Source organism: Calidris pugnax, unplaced genomic scaffold (assembly GCF_001431845.1).
Source record: "Calidris pugnax isolate Ruff unplaced genomic scaffold, ASM143184v1 scaffold13, whole genome shotgun sequence".
In the NCBI taxonomy this organism is placed as follows: Eukaryota; Metazoa; Chordata; class Aves; order Charadriiformes; family Scolopacidae; genus Calidris; species Calidris pugnax.
Genome location: NW_015090810.1, coordinates 21,234,158 through 21,254,517, shown reverse-complemented (window position 1 = coordinate 21,254,517; position 20,360 = coordinate 21,234,158). Strand labels below are relative to the sequence as shown.

Genomic DNA, 20,360 nt, shown 5'->3' with positions numbered 1-20,360 from the left:
CTCCATTCTTAGGGGTGTTCAAAAGCTGTGTCGACGAGTTCCTGGGCAGCTGACTGTAGGTAGCTCTGCTTGAGCCAGGGGGATTGGACAAGATGACCTCCAGAGAACCCTTCCAACCTCAACCATTCCGAGATGTTTATCTACAAAGGGTATGGGGAGGGGAGAAGACAAAAGATTCAACTTCCTTTGTGTTTAATATTAAAATGGTTACTTTTGTCACAAGTTTGGGAGGTAGAGCGAGCATCTGTTTCCTGAAGATCAAGAAAGAATAGATGCTTTTGGTAGCCTCCTTTTTTTTTTTCCCCTCAAAACTAGAGACTTTGAATGCAAACCTTTTATGCAGAAGAGTTCTTTGTAGCATATTCTTCTAAAAGCTTCTGCAGAAGTAGTATTGGCAGAATAGAAAGAGGCATTCTTGTATGACAAAATAGAAAAAATATTTGGCATTACATAAAAAAGTAATTATTTAAACATTTGTCTGAAAACCTGGCATTGAAGTCTTAAGATACTTCTGTGAAGTTCCAAGAAAATAAAATAAAAGAATCTCTTTCTCTGAAGGAATACATAAATTAACATTGTCTGCATCTTCTTTATCTCTGTTTTTCAAAGCAAAAAGAGAATCTTAAAAATTGCAAAGCTGCATTTGTTATTTTAAAAATTCTTTTCCAATAGTATTGTGGCTTTCCCCAGTGTGGCAGCCTTCAGGTAAAGGTTACTTTTATCTTCTCAGAAAGGAATATACACTCTAAAACTCTAATGAACTAATAGTTTAGTACTTTTAACGTGAGGAGTACTAAAAGCAATTTTTGCTTTCTGTTGTTGCTTTTTTATCTAGTCAGAAGATAATTTGACTTTTTTAGTATCTTTAGTCTTGAAAAAAGTATTTTAGGTATTTTTGCAGAGTTTTGTGTTGTCTCGGAGGCAGCTGTAAATTCTCACACTCATTATTCGTGTGATCTTTTATGTATATAGATTCTAAAATTCCAGAAAAGAGGAATTAAAACCTAAACTCAAATTATCAGGTTTTTTTTGTCTGAGAAACATTATTTTATTTCTCTAAGAGCAGGCTTTTGCTCAGTGTTTACAGTTGTTCTTGGTTACAAAAAGATCATCATAAATGTCAAGTTAAAACAACTTCCTAAGTTAATCTCTAAGTTTTGTGTTTTTAATTCAGACATGTTCTTTTGGTAGCTCTTCGTTTTGACAGTGCAGATGTTCTTTTATTGCTATTTTGTCAATTCATTTTGCAGTTTCATCATTCACTTGTAAATAAAATTGTAAACGCTGAGAAGTTGAGGTCTTTTCATTGTTGTAACCATTAAAATACTTTTGACCGATACAAGGTAGTGTTTTCCTTCCCCCTATGATTTTCACATCTCTTATGCAAAAGCAGCTCTGTGATAATGAGATCTGTAGGTAGTGAAAGTAGGTGTTGAGTCCAAAGTAATTTGACAGGATATTTAGCTACCGTTTAGCTCAGCACTGTATTATTTTTTTTGAAGGCCGCTTGGCCAAGACTGTTTGATTCCAGAAAACATGACTCTGATTTACAAGCTCCCATTTTTACTGCTCTGTTTGGTCTCATTTTTTAGTGACCAGTTGGAGACAGTCTAGAAGGGACAGATTTCACAGGAAGGATGCACTCAGGTTTCTTTTTCAAATACTCATCATTACCCATTTTTATCTCTCAAGTTTGGGATAGTTGTAGAACAAAAATGTTTTGCTGCATGAATGATTTTATTTTAATAGAAACAAAGCAATTAAATGTTTAAGAAAAGCTGCCCACAAGGAACTTATCCACTTTCAGGTGCTGTACTGATGTTCTAAGCACTTTGGAAGTTTTGGCTGTCCTGTTATTTTGTTATTATGTTTTAACTATTGCTTTTATGGTAGTGTAAATTTAAAAAAAGAGGATCAGTGATTTTCATTAAAACAGTATTCTGGATATCGTATTTACTTTAATGCTGCAAATCATTTGACTTAATTGCAGCCTTAAGAAAAAGCCAATGAACAGACATAATTCCTTCTAAAAATGTATTATTCTTTTCTCCTAGAGGGCAAACCAGAGAAATTTTCAGTGGGTCTTTTGGACCTTCCTTTTCGAATTGGAGTACCTTTTAATATTCCTTTGGAATTACAGGATGAATTTGGACATGCAACACAGTTGACAACTGGCATTAAACCAATTCTTGAAGCTAGGTAATTCACTTTTTTTTTTTTTTTTTTTGGTCCTTTCTTATGTGACATTACTATAGTAATTATTTGGGGTTTCTCTGAGTGATACCTTTCACATAAATTAACTGGCATTTTACTTTTATTTCCTTAAGAATATCTGAATGTGTCTTGTATATCAGAACACTGTGTTTATTTGTGAAGTGATTTTATTTTGTTTTGTCTGTATTTTTCAAGTGGATTGACATTGCAGTATGGAGAAGTAACTGCAGGAACAAAGTGCATCATTAAGGGTGTCACTGCTAGAGGCTGTGTAAATAATTGCCAGGGCAAGGTAAGCTAATGAATGTAAACTTGAAGTAACATATTTTTAAAAAACCAAAACCACAGAACAAATAATTTTTGTGTAAAATAGATTGTCACATAGTGTTATCTAAGTTCGGTCTACATTAATGACTGCAGGTATTTCTTGGGATATTTTCAGATGATCTCTTACAGCTCTGCCTGGACAGTTTGTCTTTCCCACAGCTGCAGTCCGTTAGCTGATGAGATGGGAGCTGGAGGGGCTGAGCAACACATGGGTGTGTGGTAGGGTGTACCCAGCATGCTAAGTCACTTGTCTTAGTTTAAACTGGTGCTGAAATTGGTCCTGGTGACTTTTGCACTGAAGTAGCATAGGTAGCAGTGAAATCTTTCATTCTTTTAGTCAAGATGATGAGTAGTAACAGTTAATATGCGTGGTAACTACTCGAGCTTCTCTAGATGTTTTCAAAATCCTTTTTACACTTCTGTAACAAATATGTCATGCAAATCAAACCTGTTACTGATGAATTCCCAGCACCTAATCAAGCTGCTAATTTACTGTAAAAACAAAAACATATGTTATATGCTAAAAAGTTTTCTTTCATAAAACAGATATTAATGCTTGTGATAAATATAGATTTGAAGATTTTAAAAAAATTTAAGCTTGTATATATGGCATATATACACAGTGTTCTAACCAAGTCCTGTTCCTTTTATTTGGTCTTGCAGTCTAGCTAGTAAAGACAAAGCTAGGAACTGAGGTAGCTAAAGGTACCTTGTTGTACTGTTGATATTGTAGCATAGAAAAAAGCAAATAATGTTGCTGGTGCAAGGGTAAACAGAGTAAAGAGATAACAGGAAAAACAACAGATAATTTTAAAATGTAAATACAGTGTAATTTGCAGTGCTTAATTTAAAATGAGAAGCAAAGAAGAACATAGGACAAATTTTCAGCACCCTAAAAGTTGATTTTGAAATGGTAGCAGAAGAGCTAAAATATCTCAGAGAAACAGCCAGTAATAGGACTCTGGTAAGAATTTGGAAGGAGAAATTTAATGAGAGAACAAAATGAAAAAAATGGAGAGCATGGAAAAAATTAAAGTTAATGTTTTTCAGAGAAAGGAGTAAGGAAAAAAATGCCAAATGGAGAAGAGAAGTTTGATTGAGATGGGAAATACAGAGTATCACAGTTCTCAATGAAGGAAATGCTGATAGAGAAGAAGGAGAAAGCAGACTTCGTTTACTTCTCTAGCCATTGATTTAATTCCACCCAAACCAGACAAGATGGAGAGAAGCATGTTTTGATTGTGGGTGGAAGCAAAGAGAAAATTTTAAGACAAGCGTGTGAGCAATATCAAGAAGACTGCTTTCTTATGGGATTTCACACATAGTCAGGAGAAGAACGAAGAAGGGAGTTTAAAAAAGGAAAACAATATTTCTTTATTCTTCTTTTCATTTTAAAGTATTGCAGCGTATGTAGAAGCAGACTTGAAAGCAAAAGGAAAGTAGATAAAGGGATCATGAAGGATAAGGGAAAAGAACTTTCCTAGAGGACACAGATGCTGAAAGATTAAAAGGAAAGAAGTTGAAGATGGAAACTGATTAATGAGAAGTAATGTTAAGGAGATAGTACTACGTGAAAAATGAGTGTTGCAGAAAAGGAGTTGAAACTAAAAGAAGAGAGGAGTGTCTAGTGCACGAATACAAGGCTTGATTGAACTACTAAAGAGTTCACCTTATTAGCATTTAAACATCAGCTATCAGCTATATCCATTTCCTCTGTTTTTATTTCCTACCTTATTCTTCCCTTCTTTCCACCTCCTCAGTCCCCCAACATGTAAAAAATATATTTTGCCTTCCCATTTTCTCATGATTTACCATTGGGTTTAATGGGGCTCCAGTTGATGCGTGCTGCTTGGCTTGCAGGCAGACCAGTATGGTTGGTTGACTGGTCAGAGCTGGAGACTTTTCATGCCCCTGTGTGGGTATCCAGTAGCTGGGAAGCTCGTGTTTGATGTGGCTGCAGCTATGATGCACCTGCCCAGGCCTCAGTGCACTTTCTGCTTCTCTTACCTAGCAAACCAAAGGAATTGCCTGATTGTTTCATCTAGTCCAGAAGGTGTTAATGTTGCACGTACCCTGTCAGGCATGAGAAGGGCATAAGACAGGATTATGAAACTAAACCTTTCCAGAGGCAGCATTTCTGAACGTGTGAAAATGACAGTTTGTGAATTGCAACTAAATATTCTCAAATATAAAATGTATAAAGCGTGAAATGCACATATTTACAGTGCAACTATTATTTTAAAGTTGGAGCTTTTAAGATTATTGATTAGACTGCTTCATTCTCTGATTTTGCTGTGAAAGTCAGTTTCAGTGATGGGGTTCTACAGCAGGTGTTTTTCTTATGGCCCTATTAAAAGATGAGATGGATAGTAATTGTGTTGCTAAGAAATAATGACCACAGAACTTGCAGACCCTTTCTTTAAAACTCCTCTTTTTTTATTAATGGATATGTTTTCTCCCCACTTAGCCTCTAAGCAGGAAACCAGAAGTTATGACAGCTGCTTTTGACAGTTTTGGAACCATGTAATTTAACATGCAAATCCTGGATGGAATATCTCTGGGAATAATAACAACATGAAAAAAGACAGATCTTAGTGCAAGAAATAAAATTGATTTATGTAGCAGTTCAAGAAAATTTTGATAGACTTCTGAAATTTACATATATATGAATTGACCTGACTCTGTGAGATCATTTATGATCTGGTTTTGTTTAAAGTTAATATTTAATATATTCTTTTCATTAGAACTTTAATCTGAAGGTTACTCTTCCTGGTTTGAAAGAAGACACACAAATCTTTAAAATAAGATTACAACCTGGTAAGTATCCTTAAAATAGTTAGTTAATTTTTGTTGAACTTAATTCTGACACTATTAATGAAATGCTTCTTCTTCCAAAAAGGTAAAATATTTAGTGAGGCATAAAAAAGGCTATTCTAGCTCATCCAAATGAGGACTGAAACTAAGCAAAGCTAAGGACATGTCATTCTTGGCAGGAATAATATCAAACTCACAGCCTTGTGAGTTTGTCCATCATTCTAGCAGTTGGAATTTGTCTGCTTACTTCAGACTGATTTTTCACTTCTTTTTGAAGTTATTTTAAATCTTTTTCTAACCTAGCACCCTTGAACGAATGAATTTCTTATCTTCTTGATTTTCTTCATCATTATGCCCTTTAACCTGTACTAATCTGCTTTGACCAGTTCTCCCTGTAGAAAACACCCTGTGAGTGAACAAGTGCTCTTTCAGTTTCTTACCCCAGCAAAGGAGGGATGCTTTAGCAGTTGGGATTGTGTCTGAAGTTTTCAGTGTTACTTGTTAACTTTATCCTAATGCATGAGAGGAATATAGAAGTCCATAATTCCACTGCCCTTATGAGAACTTTGTGGTTTTTGGATATCTTGGTTCTGAGGATTCCCTTATGTGATACCTGTTATCCCTTGTTACCTGGGTTTTTCTGGATTTGGGAAATAAGGTATAGTTTGAAGGCTGATTTTTGGCTTCCTAGATTACTAGACTTTTGACTTTCCCATCTCATTTTGCAGAGAGATTGTGTACTTCAAGATCTGTTAGGACAATAATGTACAGTTCATTCCATTATTCTTTATTTTTTGAGGAGTTAAGGCTTAATGTAGAAAATGGAGTGGAACAATCGAGGCAGATTATATTGTGTATTAGTTATTTAGCTTGGACTGAAGGCAGCTTCATCCTTCGTTAGAATCTTTTGCTTTTGGCAATGTAAAGATGCTTCCCTACCTCTTTCTTCTCATTGGACTTATCCTTAGCTTTTAAAGCTGTTTTTTGAGGAAGACGTGAATAAAAGCTATTTCAGTCTTTCCTGTTCTTCAACCAGTGAGTTTGAAATGGAAGTTTTAATGAATGATGCAAAAGGATGTTTCTGAAAAATGGCCTTCTTTGTTCCTTCAGAACTTGTCTTTTAATAGTAATTTGTTACTTCCTTCTCTTTTGTAATACTGATAAAATAATTAAGTGTTCCAAGGGGTAGACTTACTTGAATAGCTTCACTTTACTATCCAAGTAATGCCAACAAGATTTTCTTTAGCTTTTCCTTGCCTGCAAGTTGTAGCTCTGGTGGCTTTCATAATGGAACTACTGCACATCATGACTGATCAGATACCTCAATATTAATATCTTTGGTTTTAACATGTCAGGAGAAAGCTTCAAGTTTCTTTTTGATGAATGGAAATCCACATAGTGTGTAAATAGCACTATATCATCTGTTTACACCTTGTATTTGCTGAAGTTCATAATGTTTATCTAACTGTTCTTTATTGAATTGATTCAAAAGATTGGCAATTGTTGAAGGACAGGAAGAGTCTAGAACTTCTTGGCATAAACCAATACACATGAATTGGTCTAAATTGTTTGTTACAACAAATAGTTTGGTAGCTTGGCTTTAAAAAATTTTTGAGATAGCAAAAACCGAAATCCAGTGTCTCGCAAGTTATCTGATACACACAATTGTGTATTTTTACAGGCCCTCCTCATCAATTGAAAGTAAAACCAGATTCTGAAGTTCTAAGGATTGAAAATGGCACAGCTTTCCCCTTTCAGGTTGAAGTGCTGGATGAATCAGGAAATATAACAGCACAGCCAAAGTTGATAGTTCATTGTAAGGTAAACTGCATTTTGTTATGTGCCATAAGGTTTTTGATGCTTGCTTTTTAAAGGGCTGGGAAAAGGCATCCAGATAGAATTTATTACCATTAATAATGCTTTTGAAGTTTCTGTAGCTTGATAGCCATAACTGTGGCTCTCTTGCCTCAGCTATTCTGAGTCATTCAGTAAGTTCCAGATCAGAGGAACCTGGCCTATAGAAATGGAAGAGAAAATTATGTGAGGATATATAGCTACAATTTTTAGTTATTTTAGGTCATATTTGCCATATATAATGCTAAAATTTGTTCAGGAAAAATTTCATGCAGCTTACTTCTGATAATTTTTTTAAAAGATGAAAATGCAAGCCTACTGCCTAAAAATAAATCAGATAAGACTGTTGTCATAAGCACTTAGATAAGTTCATAAGGGAATGCAGGTGTTCCTGTGGCTTTTAGAAGTAAAAATCTTTTTCCCCTTTGGATATAGTTTTTTTTTTTAACTCAAGAAAGAGACTTTTCTGATTCTAGTGAAATCAGTCTTCCAGCAAGAACAAGGTAAACAAATAAAAATGTTTTTCCTGCTGCAAAACAATCTGCATTTACTTTGCGCTTTATGTGCATACATTCTCTTTCTGTAAAATGGATCTGAAGTAGTATCATAACATGTTAATTTGATGTTTAAATTCTGTTTAATGTGTAACTTTTAGAAAATTTTTAGAAAATTTTTAGAAAAGGGCTTTATTTAACAACTTAATTGGATTTATTACCATAATGGCAAAAGAGACTGGTGTTTGAGTGTTAATACAAACCAGTTGAATAGACAGCAAATGTTACTTCTATAATTTCTTCCTTTCTCCCACACATCTCCTGTCACTTACAAAAAAATATAGATGTTGATCTTGCAGGCTTCTGGAAAACTGAAATCTATCAAATTTATCTGTACATATTACTATACTTATATTTGGACTTGTACAAATAATAATTTCTGGAATTGTCCTAGTAGTTCTGTGGAAGAAAACTTAAGTTTAATTTTACTTTTTAAATAGTTTTTAGGTGCTTCAAACCTTCCTGTGTATTCTGTGGACTGCAGTAATGCAGGAACAAACATTTTAACTGGTCCAGTTATACATGTACAGAATATCAAGAAAGACCAGATCATAAAAGCAAGGATTGAAATACTTGTAAGTATTGATTGGGATGTTTGGATCAACAAAAGATTGAAAACAGTTTATGGTCCTGTCTTGCTAGTGTGCTGAAATCTTTTACAAATCAACTTAATCTCCAAAAGTTACTTTTTTAATTACCATAAGCCTGATAATCAGGTGGCTGCCCTTTTTCCTCTCTGGGAAACCATAAAAAGGCAAGGAGTTTTTTTCTATTCTTTCTTCAACTCTTATTCTTTATTTCTGAATTCCCTGAAGTGTGTCAGAAATATGCATTATTTCTGGGATTTTTCTTCCCTTTTATAGTCCTGGGATCGTTCTAACAAATTACTTTCATTGCATAAACATTTTGAGCCAGATTAGGTATGGCAACATGTTCCCCAAAACTTCGGGGAAGTTTCAAATGTTTTTCAAAAGTTAAAAATCAATAGGGTTTTGTAACATTTCAGTGCTAAAGCTCTTGAAGTTTGAATTTTTTAAATGCTGTTGAACATCTCAGTTCCCTGGAAATCTAGAGAGCCACGCTGCTGGAGAAAATAAACCCTGTGGTGTTTTATCCTGAAAACTGTGTAAACAAATACTAATATGGTAAGATGAAGGGATACCTAGGACTACTCTTAAGTGTTTTATAAATTGTATAACATAGTACTTTTGAAACAGAAAACGTTTTCTAAATAGCTAGCATCAATTTAGTATCTGTTAATAGTTGTAAGTATCCTGGTATAGATTCTTTTGATTTACTTTTGACAAGTCATGTTTGGACACCTGATCACACCTGGTAATCCAGAGTACTGCCATTTATTTATGGCACAGTGATATTTATGCATTTATGTATATTTAATATCTTAATTATGTATCTTTTTTTCCCATGTATAGAGTTGCAAAGATGTGCCAGTAGTGGAAAAGATTATTAAACTACTTCCTAGCAGTCATGCTGCAAGACTACAGGTCTTAAGTATGGATGGACAAAAAGCCATTCAAATTAAACACCAGGATGAAATTAATTGGCTTGCTGGCGATGTCATGCACAACCTTATATTTCAGATGTATGATGAAGGAGAAAGGGAGATACCTATAACTCCAGCTATGGCTGAAAAAATCAAGGCAAGTACTTCTTGAGTCAACAGCGGCATAATATGAGGGAGATATAAAATGCTGATTCTCTAAAATCCGTACACATCAGACTACAAAATAATATTCCTCAAGATTATTAAACATGAGAACTCTCTGCTTAATACATTTTTTTAAAACTATTTTATTAAAATTGTGTCCTTAATGAGATAAAGACACTTAATGAAATATTAAGTAATGCTTCAGGGTAGTATTATGAAAAGCAGGTTAGTAATTTCCAATGCTTCTCCTAAACACAATAAAATAATTCTGACATACTCCAGATCAGAAGAATCATAGCTATTCCCAAGATTTAGGAACCTTGAGCAGGTACCTTCATGAAGATTTGCTTACCTGTCTTATCCCTCTGTGTGCATATGTGGAGCCTAATACAAAGGTGGCACTTTTTTGGTGAGGTTTTTCAGAATCAGATCTTTCCTAACTCAAGATAAGTGAGGGAAACACTAATGTATGTTTTGTTTTGTTTGGGGTTGTTTTTTTTAAGAGTAATTTTCTCTGTTTGGGAAGATAGCATTGGTTACTGTTGGGAAAAGCACAGGCGTTCCTTTGAAAGCTTCTGTTGCCTCTATGTTACCTCAGCATGTTTAGAATCACCACAGATGTATTATGTAGCAAGTCATTAATAATTTAGCTTTTGATTAATTTAAGAAATTTTAATTTTAGGTTAACTGGACACCTAAAATTAACAGAGAACAGTTAATTCAGGGATTATTACCTGATGTAAAAGTACCAACGTCAGTAAAAGATGTACGTTACTGTCTAATTACTTACCTTGATGACCATGTGTCTTTGGAGAGTGCGTTCACAGTCAGGTTTGTTCACTTGAAATACTTTTTTATGAATTAAGTTGCTGGCAAAGGATAGTACATCTGTACTTTGGGGTAAAAATAAGTCTTTCCGCCAAAGCTGAAATAATGAAAGCAGTTGGCAAATTAACAGGGGAACGTAGGTTTGGCTGGTTGGGTGGGGGCTTTTATGCAAAGTGTTTACACATTACCCGTGTGAAAGACTCCATCAAGATCTGTTTGTAGCTGGCCCTGCTATCACTTTTGTAAGCATACATACACTGAAGAAGTTTATTGCTATCTTTGAAAACTTTCAGTAAACATTATCTTATAGAATAACTAATTTTACTAGTTGCCAAAAAGAAATACCGCTATGAAGTTAATTGTTACCCTTACAGAGGTTATTACTTTGAGCTAAAGATAGTATTTGTCTAGCCAAATGCTGGATACTTGCATCTGGTATCTTAGTGAAAAGTGATGGGCTGTGTATTGAACTTTAAAATTAGCCTGCTTACTGTATCTTTATAAAGTTTGTTAAGATGAATCTGATTCTAAATGTCTTTGGTGAATTTCATGTGTTCTTAATAGGTTAAAATTAAGTAACTAGTTCACAGCACACTGATGCCAGGGGTAAATTTGCAACTATTAGACACTTTACAGATCTGCAGTAGGAAAAGAAACATTACATAACGAAGTTTCTTTAAAATATTGGGAGCGTGATGCTTGTAAAAAGCTGTCCACGATGCAGCTCTATCAGAGACAGAAAAGTTTTCAGTTAAGTAATATTTTGTGTTTTAAGAGCCAGAAAAACAGACTGAAATGATACTTCTGTTCTTGAAAGAAAGTAGAACAGTGAATTATTGAATATTTTTAATACATCTTTGCTTGCCATTGAAAAGCATGTCAGGGAACTTTGTTTGGGGGTTATTCTATTGCAGTTCTCATAAAAATTAACTGGAGGTCATTCTAATATGATTTTTCAAGATCTCAACATAATTTTTAGCTTAGAACACAAAAAAGGAGTAAAAAACTTTGTGGTGGATAACTCTTAAATAACTTACCGATGTCATATAAGTCAGATATTTGGGAAAGCAGCACATAACATATGTTAACCTTTGTCAAGTAAATGGAAGGAAAGGCTTAGATTGTTTAAAAGCACCCCAGAATGTATTTTTAAGTGACTAGTGTTAGTTGTAGTATAGGCTGATGACTTCTGCTTTATTGTAGCAAAAGAAGAAATAGCAATCTGATTTGTCTTTTTTTATGGTCGTTCATCTTCTCCACCATTTTTGTAATGTGCTCTGGTTTTGGTTTACTTTTAAGGAAAAACTCTTATCACTAAAAATGTTAAGCTATGTTAGGTGTAATCAGGTCCTTAAGAAGTCAGCAAATATTTTCCTAGCAAGGGAGACTGATATGCCGGGCTTGAAGCTCTAGAGGTGTGCAAGGATAAAATAAAATGTAAAAAAAAATCCAGTTGCAAATGTGTGATCACTGCTGTATGCTTTATTATGCCTGTTATTGTAAATGATTACCTTCATGAGAATGATTATAAGTCAATTTTCACATGCTGATTTAGACCACGTCCTGATGAACCTAAGCATATTAAATGTAAATTAAAAGGATCAAACACACTGCAGATTGGTGAAGAACTACAAAGTGAAATTGGTGAGTATTTGCATATTCTTCAATTCCTTGTAAGATACAATTCTTTTTCTTTGCAGTTTATTAGTCTGCTACGTATACAGATGTCATCGAGAGTGAATTATTTTAATATGAAAAGCAGTTTTAGGTTCTCATTCATGGAAAGATGATCAGACTTCTGTAATTGCCATTTTACAATTCCAGAGTTACTCTTTGATAAAATTTGCCTCTTAGTTTGTACATTGGGACATTCATCACATTGAGTTCAAATTGTTCATAAATATTTGTTTAGTTCATGTATTGTGAAATGTTACAGACCATAACAACATTCAGACTATTTCAAAGGCATAGACTTTGAAACATTTTAAGATCAACTTTAACCTAAGAGGAAGGCATGTTAGGGATCAGTCTTCTCATTCTTCTTGAGTTTCTATATGTAGTTTCTACTACATAGTTCTTACAGTATTTTGGGACATTAAAAGCTTCTGTGTGAGCAAAGAAAAGTGCGTAGGACAAACTAACAGGTTGAAAAACAGCTTTCAAATTTAAGATTTTTTTTTCTTTTAACTTTATAGCAAGAAATAGTATTTTTATTCAAAAAAAGTGAGAAGCAAAAATATGTGATATGACTATATAGATACTTTTTTATATATACATATATATATACACACACACCTTTTTGATACCCACGAGATGGGAGGATCTTATCAATGTATATAAATGCTTGAAGAGAAAGAAGATGGAGCCAGGTTCTTTTCAGTGGTGCCCAGTGACAGGACCAGTGGCAGTGGGCACAAACTAAAACACAGGAGGTTCCCTCTGAACATGAGAAAACACTTTGGTACTGTGAGGGTGACTGAGCACTGGCACAGGTTGCCTAGAGAGTCTGTGGAGTCTCCATCCTTGGAGATACACAAAAGCTGTTTGGACATGGTCCTGAGCTACCAGCTCTAGGTTGCCCTGCTTGAGCAGGATCATTGGACCAGGTGACATCCAGAGGTCCCTTCCAACATCAGCCATTCTGTGATTCAGTGATACTCATGTAAATTTTCTTTGTAGTGTGCGTATGTTTTATACATTTGTATTCTGTATGTTGTATAATGTTTCATTGAAGCAGTTGATGAAGTAATAATCTTAATAATCATTTTAATCATCATCATCTTTTTTAACAGATATAGCAATTACAGATCAGTATGGAAATCAGGTTCAGACTGTGACATCCGCATGTGTAAATTCCCTTGGAGTTTCTGGGCCTGGATTGGACAAATCAAATTTGAAAATAACTTGGCAGGTATTTATAAGATGTCGTATAGTTTATTCCTCTGTGGCCTTTGTGTAGTAATTGTCTTAATTCTGTCACACAGAATTGAACCAAAACTGTGTAAAGGTAGCAAGTTAAACACTAATTGGTGGTTTTGGCAGTGTTAGGTTGATGGTTGGACTTGATGATCTTAAAGGTCCCTTCCAACCTGGACAATTCTATGACTCCATGATTAAAATAGAGACTTAAAACATAATATCATATGATCCTGTTTTAAAGAGTAGAGCAGCATCTGTTAAAAACCTTGTTACTGCTGCACCTATGCAATTTATGGGCTGGTTCACTTTATGTTTGTCAGGTTTCTTTGATTCTAGTCTGTTGTTCTATATCTTTTCTACTGTGTTTGCTTATGATGGTACATTTGATTTTATGGTCATTTGAAGAACCTTGTAGAACAGACTACTGATCTTGTCTGCCAGAGTTTAATTTAAACTGTGTTGTATACCTCTTAAAATAAGTTACATGTAACTCCTATACCTTGAAAAGCAGGTTTCTGAGTGCTTGCGTTTGAAATTGATCACTTCTTACAGAAGAAGACCATTTACATTTAACAAAAGGAATAGAACTTGTAGTTTAATTTTTAGCCCACTGTCTCACAGTAAAAACAGAAATAGTGTCTAGCAGGCATAAGTATTAAAATAGCATAGTGAAAAAAAAATGAATAAATTATGCTTCCCTTTATTTGTTCTTAATAAAATCTTTTTATTTCTCAATAGGAAAGTACTCTAACAATGAGAGTGAAAGGTATTCGGTTTAAACCATGTCTACTTGGAAGCAAAGAATTGTGCTTTGCTTGGCGTGAATTTTCTGACTTTCTGAGAGTAAATTTAATTGCGGGATCCCCTGCTAAATTGCAGTTTGTGGACTGGCCAGAGTTAGAAAAGGTAAGTTGAACAGTTTTTGTTTGGAAAAAAACAACAGGGTCACTAGTCAGCAAGTCTTTTCTTTCCAGAGCTTTTTGGAGCACAGGATTCAAAGATGAAAGCCCTGATTTCTTAGTGTTGATACTTTTAAAAATTGTCAGAATATGACAGCTCTAGAGACATATTTTTTTTATTCTGTACAGGATAACGTAAAACAAGCAAAACTAAATAAGTATATATTAACGTAAAACAAGCAAAACTAAATAAGTATTTTGCAACCTAATTATATAAACATGCTTTAAATGGGACTGTAGATGTGAAGCATTTTTCATACAACAGCTAACTACATTAGTTTTTTAAAAGTAAACTTATTTTGGAGTAATCTAATTAATGTTGTGTTTACAACACCTTATTTCTTAATATCTCTTAAACTGTTTATTCTGTTCCATTTGCCCTTCTATAGATGTATCTTTATTTTCTTTGGTGCAGCAGTTTTACTGTGGGTTGGGTCCTAACACCCATCTTCCACTGCTGCTTGTCAACGATTCTTAATGGTAGAAATAGTTGGCAGCTCCAAATCTCCTTATCTGTTCTTGAAGTTTTTTGAGGTTTAGGTTGTAGGAAGGCAGTCTCAAATTTACTTAGGTTTACAAATGTTTGCAGTCAGAAATGGGGGGGGAGAGTGCAGTGTTTATATCAAGTTAAAAGGATGGAGATTTTTGGTACCATCCATTTATTTGCTGCTTTGGGTTTTGTTTTTTATTTTTCAGTGTTTACTTTAGCTGTTCAAGTGATAGTTCTGAAATAGCTGGAGAAAGCAAAATAGGAGAATGGAAGCAGGTAGAAGAAAGAGGGATCTCTGAGTAGAGAACAGGATTAAAGATTGGCGTATTGGGAAAATGGAGAAGGAAGTTATTGAAAGAAAAAAGTGAAACAAAAGGTTCAGGGAGTATCATAACCATTTTACTCTCTAGAAAGCTGTCAAGGTATATCAGAAAGTAAAAGTTTTAGGCCATTTGCTCTTTCTACAACAAGGAAACTATTTGATAAGCCTCTCCAGAAACATGTCTTTCCTTTTACTCACATCAATACAAGTAACACATGCAATTCAATTCAGGTAGTGCATTTTATAATGACAAGAGAATGGGAAACTCTAGAAATACCTTCCTGGAGTTTTACAATTCTGTCATGGACTAGCTGTTATGGGAGACAAATAGTATGGAAAAGGCAGACATTATTGCTCTGGGAATTCCTGACCTGCTATGAATGTCTGATATACCTGGAACAGAATAGTATAATGCATTTGTATCTCTTCCAGCCTGTTGCAGTGATTAATGGTAGAGAATTGCAAAAGCCCCTTATTGTTCAGCTGTGCGATCAATGGGGAAATCCATCTCCTGAACCTAATGTCAAAATCAGCCTTACGAAGAGTAACAACTTAAAGGTAAGCATAGACCTTATTGTATGATTTATTTTTTTACACAAATTTCTTTGAACATATTAATGAACAAAAATATTCTAGTCCAGATGAAAGGGTTGTCTTCAAAAACTGACTGAGAAAATTCTGAAACATCTCAATATTGTATTTGTAACAGTGTATCTTTCCCTAATTTAGAGTGCAAGAATACAAAGAAGCTAATGCTCAAATGAAAATACAGTATTCAGGCAAATGAGATACACATTTTATTCTAAGACTTGATACTCTTTCTGTGTCACTGAAAGAATAAAAAAATTTTTTTTTGACAGATTTTACCTTCAAACCAGCAACATAAAACAGATGAAAATGGTCTGGCTAACCTGGGAGTTATTAGTATTCATGCACCTAGGTAAGTAATGAAAACTATATGGAAAAAAAACCTGAATTCTGAAATGTTGCTTGCTAGATGTATTTAGGCTGTGCATTTCATAAAGTACATACCAAGGATTAATCTAGACCTGAGGTCAGACATTTATTATTTATATGCCGGTGGAAGGCCAGATAGTGATCTTTAAGAAATTAAGTGCTTAACTGAAAAAAAAAAACAAATCGGTAGCTGCTTCTTTTGGGCTTCTGAGAAGTTGCTGCTCTAATTTTCTGAATTTTGTTTTTTCTGGTCATGGTAAAACACAGCTTATAATTGTCAACCTGTACCTAGTGCAGATGGTGTCATAAACCACTTAAAATGTTTGAAATGTACAGGCTTTGGGTGACCAGATCCAGACACCAATGAGGTTGAAACCCCACTTCTCTGGGTGCTAGCCATTACTTTAAAGGATTAGGTAGAGTGTCCAAAATATTTATATATATATTTATTTTTTGTTTCTTATTTACAACAGAACTAATGAAGTCTCATTTCCTGCAGATGAGTGCTGAGGCTCCTGATTCTCAATGTCAGTCACCCTGGCTCCTCTTAAACTCATATTTCCCATCTGACGTTTCAGATTGATTATTTCTATATCCTCCTTGTGTTCACAGTTCTACTACCCACTCCCTGTATCCCTACACTTTTCTTGCAAGATTATGTTCACTTTAGGTAGCTTAGAAGCTAGCAACAAATGCTTGTTCTTAAACTTCTGAAGTATTTTGTGGCAGTTAATATTTTTACATTTATATCTGCAGGATTTGATCCATAGTAGTATTTTGCATTTGGAAGAAAATCTACTTTAATTGCTATTGATAGTGCTTAGTGTGTTTGTAATGCCTGCATCTTGGTAGAAGGATGATGAATATTAGTTATCAGTATATTACTGGAGGTTAGAAGCAGGTGTGCTCAGTGGCAATATCCTGCACTTCATAGCATATTCAAAACTCAACTGGGAATGCAGCCTCTATGCAGTTAAATATTATATTCGAAGTTCTGCTAAAAAACTTAAATTACAAGTTTTTAATACTGTAAAAAAGAGAGTTATTGTATAGCAATGAAATCATTACATACTTGTGAGCAGTACACAGATTCACTCTTTGGAGACTGCCAAAGCACAATGCTCCTTAGACAGCATTTTAATTAGCTGTGTTTGCTTTCTTCCTTTCTGTCTTCTGCAACTTAAAGCTGGAGTTGCTAGAGTCTTATAGACAGGCAATGAAACATGATCAAGCTTTGAATATTAAAGGAAAATTAAATTTAATAAGCTAATATCTTAAGAATATCTTAAATTTATTGTTTTACTTGCCTTTGCGTTAGCACTTCAATTTTTTTCTTCCCATTACTAAATAACTTTTGGGTTTTCTTTTATCCTGCTTTCATGTACATGATTCAGACTTAAGTGTGTTGTCTTTTCACAAATTGTCTTTTCACAAGAGATATTTTATAACAGTTTTTATTATTTCTGTGTATTTCAGGGGAGAGCACACTTTACAGCTTAAAGCCTCATACAACAAGACCATATTAGATTGTCCTACAATCACATTCAATGTCCTGCCTGATCCTGAGAAACCTGTCCGCTTGAATGTTAAATACGACAAAAATGCTTCTTTTCCAGCAGGAGGTACCTTCCCTGGTAAGTATAAGGATTCTATGGTGGAAATCAATTAACTCAAGAGCTTTGTAAACCATATGAAAAAACTGTTCTGATGATGCTCATGGTGTGTTTTCTTACTTTTTTTTTTTTGTCTGTTTTGTCTCAGTTCTTTGTAACAGCCATATCTGAGGTGCCTCTGTAACAGTTTGAGAGAAAAGATCCGTTCATCATCTTTGGAAAGCATTTCAAAAAAACCTCTTATTTATTTGTTTCAAATTATTGGCTTTGTCTATAAATGGTAAAAATATAGAATCTCTTTTCTCTCCTTAGTGAAATACCATATTTCAGTTTTTGATCTTCCCAAAAGATGATCTGAGCTAGTACATGCATGTTTTCCCTCATCTCATTTGGAATAGTAACAAAGGAGATATTTTTGAAATTATAGGACATCTGTGAGCCAAGAAGAGCCAAAAAGTGGTCAGAAGTATGCCAGGGACAGTAAAAAACATTCTTTCTTGCTGTATTCTCTCAAAAAAAGGATGATCTTTGCTTTCTAATTCAGGCTGCTGAGTCATAAAAGAAACACACCTCCTGTCTTATATCCCAGTAGTATTCACAATAAGCAAAACAGATAAAGAAGACCAAGATATGACCATGAGGAGACATCTTTTGCTAAAAGCGAAACAGAATTTGAAAATTCTGCTTTTTGCTGTAAGGAAATTGTAGCATGAATAAGAGACCTATTTTAACTAATTCCATTATTTCAGGAAGTCTTGTTTACAATAACCATGGGAGATTCGGTTCTTGAATTTGCCAGTGAAGTATACAAATTTACTAGCCCTTCTTCCCAAAAATTTTTGTCTTTAATTTGCAGTAACACCGTTTGCACTATGGGACAGTGATACAAAGATATCCTTTAGAAAGCTGACGTTCTGTCTAAATAGGTTAAATAGAAAGCTAGTAGATTTTGTCACTTTAAATGTAATGCCATAACAAGGAAGGCAAAAGAAATATGCCTGTAACAATTTATTAAAATTAAAAAATAAAAACATTTGAGACTTGGGAAGCATGCTGTACTTGTCAGTGGTACCTGTGAAGGAGAGTAAAGTAGTTTCAAAACTAATTTTTTTCCCCGTTTGATCTCATCCTTGTTTTTTTAAAAAGATAATTAAAAAATCACATTTGAATCTTCATTGGATGACTTTTAGACCTATTTGATAAAGTAAATAACAATTTTCCTATACTGAATAGTATTCACTTAAGAATTATAAATTAATTTAGGCATGAAGTTACTAAGTTACTAATTCTGAAGTGCTAATCTTATGTAATTTGACCTTTATTTGAAATAAGTAAATTAAGGTGGCAAATCTGCAGTTTTCAAAAAGTTTCAGGAGAGGTCAGGGAAACTTTTGATCAGTAGGTATGTTTTCAGTACTGGGCAGTTGTTGGAAGGTTTATAAAGAATATAGTTAAGTCGGTTCATGGATGAATGTAGGAATGGGAGCAGGTTGGGAACTATGTGACTTCTGTACAGGAAAGTGGTGCCTTACAAATGTGTCTGAAGGAGTTGACAACTGTGTGAATGTGAGCCATCATGCTGACATAGAGTACTTGGTTTCTTAGAGAGCTTTCGGCAAGTTCCTTAACCAAAGGCTTTCAAAGTAAACTGCTACAGGACACTGTCCTTCCTATACTTCAGTCTTTCCCATGCCTTTTGGTGGACTTAACACAAAAAGAAGAGGGAGATCTGGATTTCATGTCCTTGAAGGAAGAATTGGCTTCTTAACGAGCTAATGATTGTTCTTTCCTGAGAGCAAGAAGTCTAGCCTGCTATTTTGTTAAGAATGATAATCTGAGAAACTCAAGGGTTTTTTTAAAGCAATCACTGGGTAAAGTAGGTGTGGTTTTTCTAAGGATTGTTACCTAGTCTAATTACAGGGCGAGGGAAAGAATGTTTTCCATATCCAGTTTAAAATTTTTTGTTGTTTGGGTTCTGTTAGGAATGCGAGTTCTGTGTGTTTTTCCTCTAGGTACAAGAGAGACACAGAAATGCATGGAGTTTGGTCTTCTTAATTGTGAATAAATATAAACTTGAAAAAATGCTGTTTTTCATTCTATAGATTTTATGGTTAGCGTTCTTTCTGAAGATGACAACATTATTAAAAATATTAATCCAGCACGGATTTCCATGAAAATGTGGGAAGGACAGAGCAGTGGAACTGGGACATCACTTGATGTAAGTTATCAAAATGGGTTTTCAAATGGGTATGATTATGTTTTGCATTAGAAACTTTCCTTCATTTAACTTAGAACAATATCCTGCTCTAGATTTTAAATAGTGAGTATTACATATCAATAGTTTTGTCAACATCTGTCCTGTTACAAGTCGTTGGACTATTCAAATGTCAAGACCATAGTAAGGACAAAAATGTTACTGTGCTGCAGAAGCTAACTAATAAATAGCAGGGAGACTATTAAAAGTTGCCACCCTGCAATTTGCAAAGAAAAAACTCTGAGAATTAAGGATAAGTTGCAGATTATCTCATTAAATTACTGTAGGTTGTTGGTACTGCAAGTCATTAAGACTTGAGAGCATTTTCAAGTAAGGTACTTTAACTTTCATTAGACTGCTTACATTATTTGCATCTGTCTTTTCAGGTTACAACATTTAGCTGTTGTAAAGTGAAGGATGACAAGGAAGATGGCTTCTTTTACTTCAGGTATAGGAGCATTTGTTTCATAGTTAATGACGCAACTTGCTGTAGAATATACATAGTTTGAAATAGAAACGAGGTTTAGATTTTGATAATAACAATCTGTATAGGATTAGTATGACACAGTGCTACAAAATGGTAAAA

The 20,360-nt window shown here is 34.3% G+C and overlaps 1 protein-coding gene across 1 annotated transcript in view; it reads left to right on the top strand.

Annotated features, from left to right (window-relative positions):
- SMCHD1 (structural maintenance of chromosomes flexible hinge domain containing 1) overlaps positions 1–20,360 on the top strand; it is a 65,435-nt gene that overhangs the window by 23,521 nt on the left and 21,554 nt on the right. Inside the window, exons 20-34 of the mRNA XM_014938694.1 lie at positions 2,055–2,199; positions 2,410–2,506; positions 5,286–5,358; positions 7,037–7,176; positions 8,204–8,338; positions 9,197–9,424; positions 10,115–10,263; positions 11,816–11,904; positions 13,053–13,171; positions 13,918–14,085; positions 15,383–15,508; positions 15,811–15,890; positions 17,384–17,541; positions 19,623–19,738; positions 20,161–20,222. Of these exons, the coding sequence (XP_014794180.1) occupies positions 2,055–2,199; positions 2,410–2,506; positions 5,286–5,358; positions 7,037–7,176; positions 8,204–8,338; positions 9,197–9,424; positions 10,115–10,263; positions 11,816–11,904; positions 13,053–13,171; positions 13,918–14,085; positions 15,383–15,508; positions 15,811–15,890; positions 17,384–17,541; positions 19,623–19,738; positions 20,161–20,222 (1,885 nt within the window). The remainder of the gene's footprint in view (positions 1–2,054; positions 2,200–2,409; positions 2,507–5,285; positions 5,359–7,036; positions 7,177–8,203; positions 8,339–9,196; positions 9,425–10,114; positions 10,264–11,815; positions 11,905–13,052; positions 13,172–13,917; positions 14,086–15,382; positions 15,509–15,810; positions 15,891–17,383; positions 17,542–19,622; positions 19,739–20,160; positions 20,223–20,360) is intronic.